This window comes from Eurosta solidaginis, chromosome 4, assembly GCF_040869045.1.
Source record: "Eurosta solidaginis isolate ZX-2024a chromosome 4, ASM4086904v1, whole genome shotgun sequence".
NCBI classification, from domain to species: Eukaryota; Metazoa; Arthropoda; class Insecta; order Diptera; family Tephritidae; genus Eurosta; species Eurosta solidaginis.
In genome coordinates, this window is record NC_090322.1 from 81,205,614 (window position 1) to 81,223,286 (window position 17,673).

The following is a 17,673-nucleotide window of genomic DNA, read 5'->3' on the forward strand; positions in this document are numbered from 1 at the left end:
AATCAATTTTACTGCGGTTTTACCATTTATATAACCGCCATATAACGTGAATTTTACCTGCAGATTTACTTTACCTGGAGCAGCCATATGAATAAAATATGAACCGAAAAAATTGAATTTTTAATATTTATTATTTTCAATATTATTATATATGTACATGAAATTGGAACTTATATTAATCCAGTTCATATAAAACAGAAGAACTTTAATAATAAAGAAACTCGCTTAATTGGTTTTTGTTTTCCAATCTCTTCTAAGCGAGCAAAAAAATAATATTAAGCTTTAGACAAAACTCCAATTATTTGAATAATCTACAACTTAAAGCTTAGTAGAAATTCAGATCAAGAATATTCAAAGGTGTCGTGGATCCCATTGCTGTCGTAATTGAAGAACTTAAAAATGTACGACTATTAATTGAGTCAGACTTATTATTGTAACACTTAGCAGGAGTATTGATTGGTTTCAAATCTAATTCCGACAGCAATCATATCACGACATCCCTTATTATATATGCACATGAAATTGTAGCTTAAATTAATACAGTTCATATAAAGAAAAGTAAGTATTTTAATAATAAATAAACTCGCTTGATTGGTTTTCGTTTTCCAATTGAAATCTTTTCCAAGCGAACAGAAAATAATTTTAAGCTTTAGAAAAAACTCCAATAATTTGAATCAATTTAAATCTACAACTAAAAGCTAATTAGAAATTCAGATTAGATTTACTCTTTTTTTCAGATCAAGAATATTCAAAGGTGTCGTGGAATCCGATTGCTGTCGTAATTGAATTTGAAAGTAATAAAGTAAAATATGAATTTAAAAATGTAGGACTAGTAATTGAGTCAGACTTATTATTGTTCTATATCTAATCATTCCAGCAATAATTCTGCAACCCTTAGCAGAAGTATTGATTGGTTTCAAATCTAATTCCAACAGCAATCGTATCACGACATCCCTTATTTTATATGAACATGAAATTTTAACTTAAATTAATACAGTTCATATAAAGAAAAGTAAGTATTTTAATAATAAATAAACTCGTTTAATTGGTTTTCGTTTTCCAATTGAAATATTTTCCAAGCGAACAGAAAATAATTTTAAGCTTTAGAAAAAACTCCAATTATTTGAATCAATTTAAATCTACAACTTAAAGCTAATTATAAATTCAGATTAGATTTACTCTTTTTTTTTCAGATCAAGAATATTCAAAGGTGTCGTGGAATCCGATTGCTGTCGTAATTGATGAACTTAAAAATGTACGACTAGTAATTGAGTCAGACTTATTATTGTTCTAAATCTAATCATTCAAGCAATAATTCTGCAACCCATAGCAGGAGTATTGATTGGTTTCAAATCTAATTCCGACAGCAATCGTATCACATCCCTTATTATATATGTACGTGATATTGCAACTTAAATTAAAACAATTGATATAAAGAAAAGTAAGTACTTTAATAAAAACATAAACTCTCTTAATTGGTTTTTGTTTTCCAATTGAAATCTTTTCCTGTGCAAGCACATCGCTAACCTGTGTTGGCAAAATATATGATTATACTGTCTTCGATAGATAGTCGGACGAGCCGTTACTCGGCGAAGTAGAGATGACCGTTGTGTCGGTGGCAGTTGTTACAACAGCAGTTTCTAACTTTACACCATCCGTACAGTGTGATGAATGCTTCACTGCCTTTTCCAATTGCTTGGCGCCAGCAATTTTTGCTGTTTGTAAAGCTTTAGCTGTAATGCAAATATATAAATGGGTTAAAGTGGTTTTCGTATGTTATTCAACAACTCACCCTATACCATCATCACAGCCTCTTCATCGATTTTGAATATGTGTACTGTTTCAGTATTCAGACCCAGTTCGTTTGATGCAATATTTTCGATTTGATGAATATGTATACTATCCGTTAGGCAGACAATTAGGTGCGTTCGATTCATTCATATACTGTGGGTATTTGAGCCGTAGACGCAATTGATATATTGTAACATTTGTAAACAGTTGGGTTTCTCTGCTGTCACCATCACCACTAGAGAGCTATTGAAGAAACGCTCGACCAAGATATGTTGCGATTTACACGCATAGATTTTTTCCACCTTGTCAGTTATTGATGGAGAAAATGCGAAAGCCATATTTACCATCCAATACGGAAATAGAACTGTGGAGGAAGAAACATTTTATAAAATTTAATAAAATCAATAAATGATAGTTGTGTTAAAATGGGGTAAAGTATCGTATGTTAAAGTATAGCGAAGTTTGAATAGGTCTCATTCTTCATTCTTAGAAACATGTACGAAGGTACCTGGTAAGATATTAAAAATCCTGAACGCTTTTTTTGCTATAACTTAAAAAAACTCATATTCAAACTTCTACTTAACTTCTACATATCAATAGCTACCTTTACCACCAGTCACTATTGCTTCTACGCCTATGCTTTTGTTTCCTACACCGACGAGCTGTGTAATAAAATAAACAGCTATCTCCCCAATCTCTCCAGTTTTGTCGCCTCGCGAAACCTGATATTGTAACCAACCAAATCATCGGTGATCTTATTTAAAACATGGCCGCGCAATTATCCAGCCGATTATGTGCTATGCGTCACCCATATGGTCGCCAAGCCTAAAAATTACCCACTGGAAGAAGCTACAGGCCTGCCAAAATACTGCTCTCAGAATTGCCACGGGCTGTCTTCTTATGTCCCCAGAACACCATCTGCATAATGAGGCGAGAATACTCCCCATCAGGGAGAGAAATGAGATGCTGACCAAACAGTTCCTGTTGAATACCCAGAAACCTGAGCATCCCAACAGACATCTGATTGGTCAACCAGCACCGCCTAGGAGCCTAAGGAGTCATCTCCGTAAGCATTTTGAGGAAATACGGCTCCTGAGAACCCAGCCGTATGAAGCGAAAAAACACAAGCAGGTCCTTGGTGAACTCCATAAACAAGCGTCGGACCTTTATGCTAGGAATTGCCCGGTGAATCCAGTACTCAAAGAAAAGTATCCAAACCTCGCGGAAGAGGAACGCATACTCCCCAGAGAAAAGCGAGTCACTCTAGCTCAACTTCGTTCTGGATACTGTAACAGGTTAAACTCTTACCTATCCAGAATCAACCCCGACATACAAAATGTATGCCCCGCTTGCAATGTGTCCCCACATCACACCAACCATCTCTTTAATTGTAATGTGGAGCCAACGCCTCTAACACCCCTTTCATTATGGTCCCCCCTGTCGAAACAGCAAGTTTCCTTGGACTCCCGTTAGAGGATATTGATGATAATTTCTGATCGGTCGCACCTATTGGATGGGGCGAAGCACAGCTACAATAACAACGTGTGAAAGATGGTTGCATCATTCGTTTGTTGCTCCCTGTTGCTTTGCTTATATTTTTTTTCCAATTTTAAACAAATTCGCAACAATAACTAAACTTTTAATTTGTTAACAAAAATAGAAATGCGAAACAAAATTTCAATTGGCAAATCAGCTGATTTCGAAGATTCGAAATTCCTATTCCCCAATTATTGTTCTCTCTAGGAGAAAAGAATTGGAGGAATTTTTCTGCGGTGCTATTAAGGCAATGACCTTTGACCTCGAGTAATTTTTTTTTAGCTCGAATAGGATAGATGGGGACTTTTAATTTTATTATTTTTATGGTAAACTAGAGGTCCTCACTAAAATTTGGCTTTGTAGTAATTTTTGTTATTTTAATTGTCTAAATTAGCCGTTCTAATATTAAAATCGCCACTCTCAATACAAATCAAAAAAAAAAAGTATGAAAAATTTGTTAACGTTACAGTGCTTATGGATTCATTTTAAGAGTGCATTACAAGAAAAAAGTTTTGTTAAGCACATTTTTAAAAAGGAAAGGAAAGGTCGGTAAAAATGAGACTTACCATATATTCATATCGGCTGCTGAGTGGAATATCACCAAATCTCGGCTGCCGTTCCAAAAACTTCCTTTCTCAGAATTCGTTTGAAGAACGCCCTATCTTAGAATTTGTTTCATAAACACTACAGCTATTGTCAAAATGTGTTGTATTTGAGCTCAGATCGGTCATTTTTGAAGCCAAATCTGAGTTAGGGCATTCTTCAACCGAATTCTGTGATAGGCTTTTCTAATATACGGGGTTATTCAAATGTTTTCTGAGAAAGGTGCTTTTCGAAACGGCACCCGAGACCGGGTGATATTGTTGTAGCAGTGCTTCGCCCCACCTAACTGCTACAACAACAACCGGGTGATATTCCAATCAGCAGGCGATATGGATATAAGGTTTCATTTAGTTGTCCCATTTTTACTGAGCTTTTGTTTTTGTGCCTTTCGTTTTACGGATATGTTTAGATATAAGTTTTTTTATTAACTTTTAAAATAAATCCATTTTTAACTGCCGGCCGTTCAAACTCTGAACCCTATTGTATATTCTTACGATTTCAATGAGAATGATTTCCCACACTCTGAGCACGAGTATGGTCGCTCGCCGGTATGCATACGTATATGGCGCTTTAGCTTAGATGAAGTTGTAAAATCTGTGAATTAACGATCAGTAAAATGAATATCATTTACAATCACAGTCTTATAAACCTTTACCCTTGTTGCAGAAATTGCACGTATATTTTCGTTTGGGTTTTGGCGGCTGCTGAATTTTAGTGGCCACATTTTGCTTTAATTTAGCCTCCTCCTCCTTTAAGGCTGTCATATTTCGCTCCCGCGTTTCTGGATCTTCGTCTTTGTGCGTAGTTAAATGCGTACGTAACTCCGTAAAGTGAGGAAAAGTTGATGGGCAAAACTCACATCTATGAATATTTTTGCCCAGATGTGTACGTAAATGCGACAGCACTGGACCGCTTACAGCAAAGGTGCATTCGCAGTATTCGCATTTGTATGGTTTTCCACCGGTATGAGTACGTATATGACGGCGTAGATTTAGAGCGTAGGTAAAGCTTTTTTTTTAAAGGAGTTTCATTATCCAATTGATGCTGCTCCTGTACGCATAAGTCATGCAATAGACGTTGCAGTGATTGTGCTTCTTCATCTATTTCTTGTAGTTCTAAGATTATATTATTAAATTTATACCACGCAATCTTATCAACTTCCAATATGTTGCATATTCACTTACCTTGTTTACAAGGGATTTTAAAATAGTTTCCATCGACGCTGCGCTTTTTAGCATCTTCTTTAACCATATCCTTGTTCTCGCTATGTATGTACTTAAATAGTGTGCTGTCAGGATCGGATGCTGTTTTATCACACATTTTTTCCAAAGCCATAAAACTTTCATTAGACGTACGTTGCTGTTGGCATACGAATATAGTTTCGTCACAAGATGCCTTAGTTGAAAAATTATAAGGAATCCTCTATATAGTGTTTGCATTGTTTGATTTATTTTCATCCTCCATTTCAAATAGTTTGTTCATTGCATTTCCGCTAACAGCAACGTTACTTTCATGTTGATCCACATTAGCTACATGAGGAGCTGCGCGTGCTTCTAGCAAAGTTTGTAGATCCTCCTCTAAATCCAAGCTAATGCGTTGGCAAGATACCGGCTCTTTAGCAGGCGTTGTAGCCTTTCTAAATGTGTTTGTGAATCGAGAAAAAAATGTTGAAGATATTGTTTGTATTAATTTTTAATAATAGGTATATATTACCATGCTAAAGTGATTTATCTTTTTAAAAGTAAAGTAATAAAGTTCTACAAGCTAGTAGCTACTTTTTAGTCAAAGATTTGGAAAAATTTCAAATTCTTATATAGTAAGCCAATTTACTCTACAGTATTTAAAACATCCATCTCCATGCTCACTCGAATGGCTCATCATAAACAAGCATGCAATTTTAATGATATATTTATAAGCATTTACCGTTGCATGACAAGTAATTTCTTGACTTTTGCACGCCAAGCTTTATTTGCTTGAAATTTTTCCAATCCAGACATTTGTATTCAGGAAAATTGAAAAAGAGCAACAAACATCCAAGTTATATTTTGTTGAACCACAGCAGACAAGGCGCGGTAATCTTCCAGGGTTTTCGTTACGAAATATATTTTCCAGATAAGCTTATACCACTTGAGCACGCTACGTTGTGTTATTATTTTATCCAATAGTTTCTTAATGGTTGCCCCATCATTTGAAATTGTGGCCTTACCACTGGAATCAACAATATGCTTGTCCATATTACGTGAACCCAATGTAGTGCGTACAGCGTCCACAATTGAATGCGAGGTATTGATGTTGGATATGATGAATATTTTTTACATAAAAACTCATGTACCCAATACAAGTTCAGGCATACCGCCGATAACACACCTTTTAAACGACGTTGTGTCCAAATCACTTAGCGGTTTTTCTTCTATGATTTGTAACAATTCTTCAACAAACGTTGGATCATGTATGGGATGCGACCAAAGTGGACCGCCCATCTATATTTGGGAATATAAGAAACAATTTGGTGTGAACAATTGGTGCCAGTTAACCCTCTGAAAAAGCGACTGACGCGCCTTTTTGAACGGACATAACCGTTTAAACGTTTAAGCACAAATTAAGTAAGAAGGAAAAAATTTGATTTATTCGAGTTTAAATACTTAAGTGGGATAGTTGAAACTTACATGATGTTTATCACCGCAATGCGCACAATTTGTATTAACATTTGGTCCAGTTGGTATACCGAATTTTTCTTCCGCATTGCCTTTATCTGAGATCTTGCTTTTTACAATACCCATAGGCTGTAGCGTATAGGTATCACAACCAGTGCATTGAAATACCATTCGTTGTTTGTTGTGTTCATAATATAAAGATATGGTAAGTAATTGGATTGTGGTAAAAGGCCAAAATGCTGTATACCAACCTCATGCTATATTTACACTTCGCTTGACTACTATGTATACGCACAAATACGCGTATATAAAAATTGCCAGAAATGCTCAAAAGTGGCTCAATATATTTTCCATAACGATTAGAGTGCGTTTCAATGCTATGCAATAGTATACGCAATCCCATCTCATGGCAGCATTTCATACGCAAAGGCACAGAACTATATTTGGCATTGCAGGTTTCAGGCGTATTGCCTGCCAGCACAGCCATATCATTCGCAGTTACAAGTAATGAACCCCAACTGTTGTTGTTGTTGTTGTAGCGATAAGGTTGCTCCCCGAAGGTTTTGGGGAGTGTTATCGATGTGATGGTCCTTTGCCGGATACAAATCCGGTACACTCCGGTGCCATAGCACCATTAAGGTGCTAGCCCGGCCATCTCGGGAACGATTTATGTGGCCACATTAAACCTTCAGGCCATTCCCTCCCTCCCTACCCCCAAGTTCCATGAGGAGCTTGGGGTCGCCAGAGCCTCGTCTGTTAGTGAAACAGGATTCGCCGCGGATAGGTGAGGTTGACAATTGGGTTTGGAGAAGCTATATATTGCGCTGGCAACCTGAAAGGTTGCGCTACACAGCCCCTTGAATCTGGTATTTTAGTCGCCTCTTACGACAGGCAACTCGTCAGTGATTGTATAGCGCCATCCAGAAAGCGATTCGGACAATCATAAGGATCTAGGTCTATAACATCGAAACGCTTCTCATATGAAGTTGAAAGGTACATGAGAGTCCTATTGCGAATTTTATTATTGATTATTACAGTTAAATCACTAGCTATTGATTCGTATATCAAGCCTACATTGCATCCCCTTCGCTTGGCACAATTAAATGTTCCACTCCATTGTGTCGCATATTTACGCTAATGGAATCTACTGCCACCTTAGATAGATCATTTGCAACAATTTCACGCACGCCTGCTACTTCTTTTGCATAACTTATGCTACGTAAACCTGTTGCAGCAAGCGCTTCCAATATTCGCAGTCCATCGTCGTATTTTACACCACCAGCCGTGTATGGTTTCTTGTCATTAGCATTGCTTGCTTTCCTTTGTATTTTGTGGATTTTTATGCGCCGCCGCTTCCCGCTCTCTTATCAACCGCTTTGAGTATACATTAAGTACTGAAATACTTAAATCACGATTAAATTCTTGTACTGGATTATAGAATACGGCCCCGCCGGCAATAATTTCTGTAGTGCTTTCTTTGATCACACGTTCGGGTGCTTTGCCGTTCGTAGCGATCTGTTAATTCATAAAATTTAGGGCGATTTTGTTAATAACGCGAAACATATATTTACCTTATTTTCAGATATTTCCTCAACTTCCATTTTGGCTTTAAACTGCTGTGCATCCAAGTTTTTGTTATCAGCTGTTCGGTGGTGGCATACGCTGGCTGCTGCTTTCGTTGTACAGTGAATCGTGGAAACTGTTTCAACAGAGGAAATATTTAAGCATTAAAGATGCACAACACTGTTTTTTTATAAATGAACGATGATAGCCAGCCTTGGGAGGTTGTTGCTGCTGCTATCGTGCCTTGCATTACCCGGTTGCTGTTGTGGTATATACCTTGGTATAACTGGATGTGGCGTCATTGCCCCACCTGGTCCAGTTGATGCGGACCACGAACAACAACCACCACGACCTACACTGTTTGGGTTCACTTTGCTGCTGCAAACACACCTGCGTCACAATAATTAATGCAGACCATAGAGGGGTATCTCAACAAAAGAGGCTATTTTATTGCACACATAGCCGTTTTTTTACACCGAATTGTCTAATCTTTTTTTTTCAATTTTGGATAATAAATCTTAATGGTAACAAGAATTTTTTTCTTGTATGTATGTGGAAATCAAAATTTACTATTCTGCATTAGAATGCTGACGATTATTTATACTATGCAATTACATATTTCACTTTCTTTCTTTATAAACATGCACACATTGATATGAGTTTTTTTTGCTAAAACACACTTTAGTAGACCAAAAAATATTAAAGAATGCGTATATTAATTTCTGCAAAATGTAAATCACACAAATTGAAAAAATTTTCCACTTTTCTGCAGAATTAGAAATGGCGATTTTTTTTGCACGCAAAAATTACGTATTTTGCTATCCCTATGAAAATAATAGGTGCGAGAGAGCACGATACATTGTGGGAAAGCAAAATTTGTCAGCATGCTATTTCATTTGCACAATTTTTCATTCTATATCGTCACCCCTGTCAAAAATTCGTGTGGCTGTGTGCGTTTTTGGTCACACGATTTTTGCAGGGTCATTACGCAATTATGGTGTGAAACTGTTCAACAAACTACCAGAGTATGTTAAAACATCTCACAACATTATCACTTTTAAACGTGAAGTGATTCTGTTGTTACTTCAAAGACACGAGTTCAGTATCGACCAATATTCATGATACAATGCATTTAATTAACTGTGCTGAAAAATCCTTTCTTTCTCTTTTATCTTTTAATCAAACTTTAAAAGAAACCAAAACCTTATATTTTATACTAACACTACTGTATTTATCAATTTGTGTTGCATTTTTATATACCATTAAATATCTTTTATTTTTATTTTTATTTTTTTCTCTACATATAATTGAATAGCAACTCCATGACGGTATGCGTAGAAATTGTTAATTATCTGAGCTAAATTCTCACACAAAAATTTAATTTTTTTGAGAATGCATATGTATTATTGTATACGTATATCCAATGAATAAAGAAAAAAAAAATAAAGCTTGGCTACACAGTAGAACTGCAGTTAAACTTGTGTTTTGTTAAGCTAATTTTATTAAAAGATATACATATTACAAATGTTTTTACATATTGTTTGAAACAAGATTAGTTTCTTAATCTACACCGTTAAGGTCTTGGTCACCGTCAATTTCGTTCTTGTCCTCGTCCAATTCCTCAGCGATGTTTAGCCACCAACATATGTATATCAGTTATCATGGCGTTTAGCTTTTTGCGTTTGTATCGAGACCCCATTGATAAAGCTGTTTGGTGGAAGCGTTCTCCCTGTTCATCGGATTCGGTAGAAAGTTTTCCCTCTAACCAGTCGAGATGAGAATGCATCAAATGCGCTTTTAAAGACATATGAACGTGTGCTTTTGAAAACGCTTCACTAGGTTGTTGACACACTCTCGAAAATTGCCATCACGCAAATTTCCAAGAACCTTAGTAATAACAACCTTTAACGCACCCCAAGCAATCGCAGCACTATATCTAAGGTTTAGTGATATCCTCGCTTTTTATCATCTTTATAATGTACGGACCGTTAATCTATAATGTATACCTAAACATGTATTAAAATATATAAAAACCTACAAATCAAAGGCATGTGAATATGTAATTTAAATACCAATCAATTTTGGCACAAGAAACTTTAGGAAACATTTGTCTCAGACACGCTTTTGAGGCATCATTGGTTTTAATGAATGATCTGATAAAGTTTGTTACTAGTCCCAATTTTATATGTAGTGGCGGAATCAACATTTTCTCACGACTTACTAGGCAGCCACCGTAGTGCGATGATAGCGTGCTTCGCCTACCACACCGTATGCCCTAGGTTCACACCCCGGGCAAAGCAACATGAAAATTTTATAAATAAGTTTTTTCAATTAGAAGAAAATTTAGCGGGTTCGCCCCTAGGCAGTGTTTTGCAAGCGTTCCGAGTGTATTTGTGCCATGAAAAGCTCTCAGTTAAAACTCATCTGCCTTGCAGATGCCGTTCGGAGTCAGCATAAAACATGTAGGTCCCGTCCGGCCAATTTGTAGGGAAAATCAAGAGGAGCACGACGCAAATTGGAAGAGAAGCTCGGCCTAAAATCCCTTCGGAGTATATCGCGCCTTACATTTATTTTTTTTTACTAGAGGACTGTTTATGACGTTTGCTTTCCCAACAGTATATTCCCCACTTCGATGGCCAATCTTTTTCGTTGTATTGGTCTCCGGTATAACGCGTATCTCACAAACAAATAAAGCACATATTCCTTGGCCATCCAGACGGTGGCAGTCCCATGATAGTTGCTACTACTTTCATGCCTGCATATACCCTCCACTGGAATTGCTCGTACTGTATATAATTGAGAAGAACTTCGATTCGGTTTCAATTATTTGGCCCTCTTCAGTCAATTCGGTTATTTGGCCCTCTTCAATTAAATATGCCATTGTGTCATCGATTACGGAAGACACGCAAATCCAAAAATGTCATCCAGCTAATAAAAATATATGCTAATTTTTAGCAAAGTTCGTTGGAAAAAAATGTTGGCTATTAAAATTAATCGGCGAAGAAATATTTTAAGAACCTATATACCTTTATTGGTATCGCCGGTCATGCTCCCTGCTCCCGTCGATCCCTCCCATGCTTTGACTTTATTGTAGCCTGACCTCATGTTCCGCACTTTTGCACGCACCTGCTTCCACTGCATTGTGATATTCTTCTCCTCGCAAAATCGCTTATGGTATACTTGAGCGGACGGCTTCTGCAAAATAAACATATGCACGTATGTATTTATGTATATTTTCACATAATTTTATTTTACTTCTGTGCAAACGAAAACAAACTTCAAGTAGGCGATTTTCCAGTAAAAATTCAATAAGACTCTTCTCATCTGCCACCGTCCATCTCCGGTTTGGGTTGCAGCGAATGCGCTTGGTTTTGACCTGGAATCAAACAAGTTTTTAAAAGCCAAATGAGTTTGCATTTAAAAAATATTACTTAATTTATTATTTTGCTCTAATTCCATTTGTTGTGGGGGGAATGTGGCACACGTGTCGCGGGGCGCGATCGCACGCAAATAAAAGAAATAAAAAAGAAGAGTTAGTACCGAGTAGATAACAATATTTATTCACTTTATCAACAATGGAAAATGCAATATTAGATATATGAGATAGAATAATTTATTCACATTACAAATGACAAAACTCCAATTTATGAACGTGATTTACTTGCCGAAAGTAAGGAAATGAAAAAGTTATGAAATTAATTCACTGCACAATTCGCAATGCACTTTGCAAGTTAACACGTACGAAAATTACTAATGCGAATATTAACTGAAATGACAATCTCAAATTCGCACCATTAATTAAAATGACACTTTCAAATTACTCAGGCAAAATTATTAAAAGGATAATGTGGAAATGATGGCCTAAACATGCCGGCCCCTTGCGGTGAGCAACCTGAAACACGGTGAGTGCGCCAGCAACCTTCCCAAGGCAGGATAAACTACATAAATTAAAAATATGATATGTATGTATGGTTGTATCGTAAGTACGATCCCCGCGGACAATCCGTGCTCGCAGTAATGCAGCCTCGCTGAACTGTGGATGAAAGAGAAAAACGTTAGTGGTCATGTACGTGGGGTTGCTTGGTTTTTAATGCACCTGGTTAATTGGATGTAATTTTTTTTCTCTCTCTAGGTGTAATGGTTATGTATTATAATAAGGCTGGATGTAGCTGTAGAAGCGTAAGAACGCTGCCAGACCGTTATGGCTGGAACGCTTCTGAAACAACCAGTCCGAAGATCGTCGGCTGCGTGAGGAGCCCATTGGCCGTTGCTGGGACTGTGCCACTAACCATAATGGTGGCGTACACGTCGGCCCCGAGTGTTAAGAGAATCGGCGCAGATCGATAGAACGTCGGGTCTGCGAGTCTCATAAACTGGAATGGTGCGGCGACCGAGGAGTCAATCGTCGCGGTTGGGTTGAGACGCGTATGCCGTGCTACCATCGTTGCCTGAGTCGTGATTCGATTCGTTACCCCATATTTGCCGCGCAACACTAGTGTGCACTTCGTAGTTCTGGCCGTATTAAGCCGTTCGAGTTGGAGGTCGTTGGCCAGATGCGCATCTATCACGGACGTCGGCGCGCAGGGATCAATGAGTGCGCTCACCAGATGGAGGCGCCCCTTGCCCCTATTCCTATGATCGCTGTAAGAGCAATAGCAATAAATGCTCGGGTGATCGTCATCGCGTCGTGGGTTTCCCGTAAGCGCCCTGTCCTGAAGCCGGTGGGGTGCGCCTGATGTGGAACGATAGTGGTGGTGGTACCCTCTTTGCATGGTTGATACGGGGCCGCTCTGCCATTGGTGCGTCGGGTCGAGCGGAACGGACGCGGCTCCGCGCCGCCCCGGCGCCCACTGGCATTGTGGTGCGATGGGCGGAAAGGACGTGTCTCCGCGCCATCCCCGTGTTCCATGTGTCTCTGATTGCTTTTCTGGTCCTGGATTGCCTTCTGCTTCTCATGCTGAAGCAGTGGTCGGAAGGATCGTGCTTCTCCACTCGCCGTTGGGGCGATGGCTAAGGCGGCTGCACTTCTCGTGAACTCTTCTATCTCCTTCTCCTCCTCTTCAACCTGTTGGGCCCACGATCGTGTGTCCTCGGTGAAGTTGATCGATAGCACCTCGTCGGCGCTTTCGTCGTCGTCGCGCTCTTCGCAAGGGATCGGACGTGGTCGTGCTTGCTCATCCTCCATGTGAAGCGTAGTGTGGTGTGGTTCACGGCAGCGGTGGCAACGGTCGCTGCTAGGGAATATCTCTAACCGATGGAACGGCGATAGGCAATTGGGGCAGTGCCGGTGTATAAGGACGGCCCGGAGGTGTTCTTCTGCCGACATTTCCCTGTACAGCGGGTCTAGTCTTATGCCGTGATTCTTCTGGCACAACCGGCAGGAGACGGTGAAGGAGTCAACGCGTTGCTCCGTCTTGTTGCGTTTGACCGAGAAACCCGTCATTCTGGAACGGGAACTTGTTATTATTTGTTTTGCATTCTAAGGGGTTTGGGTGTCGTATGGGCGGAGAGTAGAAGCTTAATTGGTCGAGCTTGTGGTTGGCGTACTCGGGTTAAGGGATTCATGTGGAGTGCATAATCTTATTAGGTTATTCTGCATATATTTTATATGCTTGTGGTGGTTGAAAACACTATTAGACCCTTATTAAATCCTTTATTTAGATAGTACGCCTAAATGTATATTCTATTTTGTGAATATTTTCAACAGGGCGAAAATTGTTATATTGAAAATAATCAAAAACAGTGAAAATGAGGTTACCGAACATAAACTAAGGCAATTGTATTTTTTCCCATTTGTTTCGTTTCCTGATGCAGGCAATCAGCGTTTATATGCGCGATGATTTGTGTAAAAGATGGTATCACGTGTTACCCATGTATTTTCAATGCTCTTTGTGATTCAGAGCTGGTTAATAAGATTGTCGTTTAAGCGACTTCGTACAAATAAATGTGCGGCAGATGTAAAGTGGCCTTTATTCGCTGCCCTGGAATACGCGATAATGTAGGGTATCACGGCAGGCAATACGCGATAATATACGGTATCACGGTAAACCCGTGTGTTGTCACGGCTCCTTGTAATTGCCCTACAAAAATTTGGTCACAAAACTTACCCACGCCCATGCAAATGTGACTATGAATATAACCTATGACCGTAAAATGACTAGTCAAATGACGTGGAATGACGAGAGCGTTTTTGCAGGGTGATAGCTGGTGAATGCGATTGTTCCTTAAGCGACGTTGTGCAGATAAAATGTGCGACAGATGTAAAGAGGTCTTTATTCGCTGTCTGGGAACACCCTTTGTGTTGATTTGGGCCATGTTGTGTGAGAATCACAAATTGTGGTGTGTTTGTTGATTTCAACACAACCCTGGCGGGAATAGCCTACACTATCGAGTGTGGCAATTTGTAGTGCTGTCAGCTGATAACTCCTCCACTCATTGGAGTCAGACAGCTGTGCGGTGCTGCCCATTGGGCAGCGTAATGGTACATAATGGTCATGTCATGCAATTATTTAGGGAAGACTCGCGTCTGAGTTCTGACGTGACATAAAATTTATAGTCTTTTCTAAAAAGTTTAATTTCTCCCTTGTTTGTAGTATCCAAAGCATATATAGGAAAATAAGAATAAATATTTCCTATTGAAATTTAAATATAAATGTATTTTATTATTTCACAATGAAAAATATTTAATGACTGACTCAACTATGAAAACTTGTTGAACAATATAAAATTTAAATGTTAGTTGCTAAGCAACACTTTTGTTCTGAAAACTTGAACTGCACCGCCACACTACCCCCCTTGGTATAGAATTTCGCTACAAATCCAAAATTTCTCGAAATCGAATTTTCCTGCCAGACCGGGTCGTGCATTCTGGAACTGGTGCATTTATAAGAACAGGAGCAGGTTGTACATACGTTGAAACAGGATCTGATGTAGAAGTAGGAATAGGTGTTGAAACAATGTCATCTTGAATAACAAAAGCTGGTTTTACACGATCAATAGAGACTTTAGTTGGTTCATTTCGAATTTTTAGTGTGACTATTTTTTTATCACGATTAATTATTTCATACGGCCCGGTGTATGGAGGCTGGAGTCCTTTAAGAAATGGTCCAACTTTGAGAAATGCGTGACTGCATTTCGAAAGTTCCTTGAAAACAAAAACTCCAGGTTGACAGTGTCTTGATGCTGGAAGTGGACGTAAGCGCAACATAAATTCACGTAAACTTGAAAGAAAACTGCTTGTATCATCGGAAATTTTATCTCCAAAACTCGAAGAAAGAAACTCAAATGGCAAACGAATCGTCTCACCATAAACCATTTCAGAGGAAGTAGCCTTGATATCATCTTTAAAAGCTGAGCGAATTCCAAGTAGAACTAGAGGCAAAGCCCGAACCCAGTCAATGTCGGAATGAGCCATGATTACGGCTTTCAAGTGACGATGTAATCGTTCGACTAAACAATTTGCAGCAGGATGCCAACTTGTAGTGAAATTATGTCGAATTCCGAATTGTTTAACAAAAATTTCGAAAAGATGAGAAGAAAATTGAGCTCCTCGTTCTGAGGTTATAATTTCAGGAACGCCAAAACGAGATATCCAACAATCCAAAAGTGGATGAGTCACATTAACTGCAGTTATGTTCTGCAAAGGATATATCTCAGGCCATCGAGTAAAACGATCGATGACAGTCAAGCAATATCGAAAAGAACATGCAAGTGGAAGTGGACCAATCAGATCAATGTGAATATGGGAAAATCTCTTTGTTGTAGTTTCAAAATTTTGAATTGAAGCGTGAACATGGCGTGAAATTTTTGATCGTTGACAATCATTACAAGCACGAGCCCAATTTCGACAGTCTTTATTCATTGATGGCCACACAAAACGAACGCTGATTAGCTTGAGCGAAGCATTGGCACCTGGATGGCTCAGGTTATGTAGCTGATCAAAAACAGAACGACGAAACGGTGATGTGATGAAAGGCCGAGCTTTTCCTGTTGATGTATCACAAAACACAGTAAGTGAGGAACCAGGAATTGGCACACGCTCGATGCAGAGAGAAGAATTTTCTTGGGTAATTCTCTTAAGTTCATCGTCTTCTTCTTGAGATTCAACCAGTAACTTGTAATCCAACGGTGCAGAAACAGCTTCAACTCGTGAGAGTGTATCAGCAACGACAATATCGGCTCCTTTGATGTGCTGGATATCAGTTGAAAATTCCGCAATGAATGAGAGTTGTCTGAGTTGAACCGGTGGAAGTTTTTCACGTTTTTGTTGACATGCGTAAATCAATGGTTTATGATCGGTGTAAATCGTGAATGAATGTTCTTCCAAAAAATGACGAAATTGCTGGATTGCAGCGTAGATCGCAAGAAGTTCACAATAGAAAGCAGGCCAAGAGCATTCTTTTGAGGAGAAGAAGGCAAGAGGTTGCCACACGCCATCGCCAAGTTGTTGTAAACATGCTCCGACTGAATGATTCGAAGCATCTGTAAACAAACCAAGGGACGCACCAATGCGAGGATGAACTAGAAGTGAAGCAGAAGAGATACAGTTTTTACAGGTTTTGAAAGCTTCTTCCAGTTCAAACATCCAGTTGATTGGTTGAGATCCTTTCAGGAGTGGGTTGCTGATTGCGTTATTCAATGGAGCTTCGTATTCAGAAACATGCGGAATGAATCTGCGATAGAAGTTCAACATTCCAAGAAAACGTTGAAGACCTTGTGCTGTTTTTGGCAATGGAAAGTCCTTGATTACCCGGACGCGCTCTTCTGGAGCTTGTATTCCAGCAGCAGAGATAATATAACCAATAAAAGGTATTTCATTAACTCCAAAAGTACACTTTTTGACGTTGATCACCAATCCGTATTTTGCTAGACGTTCAAAAATGATCTTAAGATGGCGTTCGTACTCTTCTTTGGAACGAGAGAAAACGAGAATGTCATCCATATGAACGAAACAAAAATCTAAACTTCATCCATGAACCTTTGAAAGGTCTGGCCAGCGTTTCGAAGTCCAAACGTCATGAATGGAAATTCAAAAAGGCCAAATGGAGTAATAATAGCAGTTTTGGAAATGTCATCTTCGGCTACAGGAATTTGTTGATAAGCTTTAACAAGATCAATTTTCGAAAATACTGTACAATCATCGATAAAGTGAGTGACGTCATGAATGTGACGGACAGGATACCGATCTGGGATAGTTCAAGCATTTAATGCACGAAAATCTCCACAAGGGCGCCAAGTTGAATCACTTTTTAGTGCCAAGTGTAAAGGCGATGACCAAGAACTCTCTGATGGACGAGTTGTACCAGCCTGTAACATAGCGTCGAATTCTTGTTTAGCTATTTTTAATTTCTCAGGATTTAAGCGTCGTACTTTGCTTGTCACCGGTGGTCCAGGAGTTGTACGAATGTGATGAACAGTCTCGTGTTTTATATTACGAGGTAAACCAGGTGGACGAGTAATTTCAGGAAATTGAGAAATGAGAGCACCGAAAGGCGACGAGTCTTGAACTGCTTTAACACTGCTTTGC

General features: G+C 38.9%; 2 protein-coding genes and 1 long non-coding RNA gene across 5 annotated transcripts in view; 1 reads left to right on the top strand and 2 right to left on the bottom strand.

Annotated features, from left to right (window-relative positions):
• Window positions 1-17,673, top strand: part of Socs16D (Suppressor of Cytokine Signaling at 16D) — a 687,555-nt gene that overhangs the window by 455,159 nt on the left and 214,723 nt on the right. The gene's annotated exons all lie outside the window — the stretch shown is intronic.
• On the bottom strand, window positions 1,131-4,939 carry LOC137248033 (gastrula zinc finger protein XlCGF49.1-like). The gene is made up of 4 exons (XM_067778926.1): window positions 4,586-4,939; window positions 4,425-4,524; window positions 1,793-2,155; window positions 1,131-1,733 (listed from the first exon to the last, which is right to left on the bottom strand). The coding sequence occupies exons 1-3, from the start codon at window positions 4,692-4,694 to the stop codon at window positions 2,098-2,100; spliced, it is 267 nt and encodes an 88-aa protein (XP_067635027.1). The 5' UTR covers window positions 4,695-4,939; the 3' UTR covers window positions 1,131-1,733; window positions 1,793-2,097.
• Window positions 7,327-8,265, bottom strand: LOC137248034 (uncharacterized). The gene is made up of 3 exons (XR_010952015.1): window positions 8,156-8,265; window positions 7,659-8,099; window positions 7,327-7,590 (listed from the first exon to the last, which is right to left on the bottom strand). It is a non-coding gene; the product is annotated as an uncharacterized lncRNA (long non-coding RNA).

Bases quoted from the DNA above. Each gene is read 5' to 3' on its own strand.
- LOC137248033 (XM_067778926.1), bottom strand. From the start codon at position 4,694: ATGACAGCCTTAAAGGAGGAGGAGGCTAAATTAAAGCAAAATGTGGCC. The intron at 4,525-4,585 runs GTAAAGGTTTAT...GTTAATTCACAG, and splicing joins GTGCAATTTCTGCAACAAGG to ATTTTACAACTTCATCTAAG. The intron at 2,156-4,424 runs GTAAGAATATAC...CTTCCTCCACAG, and splicing joins AAATCATTCTCATTGAAATC to TTCTATTTCCGTATTGGATG.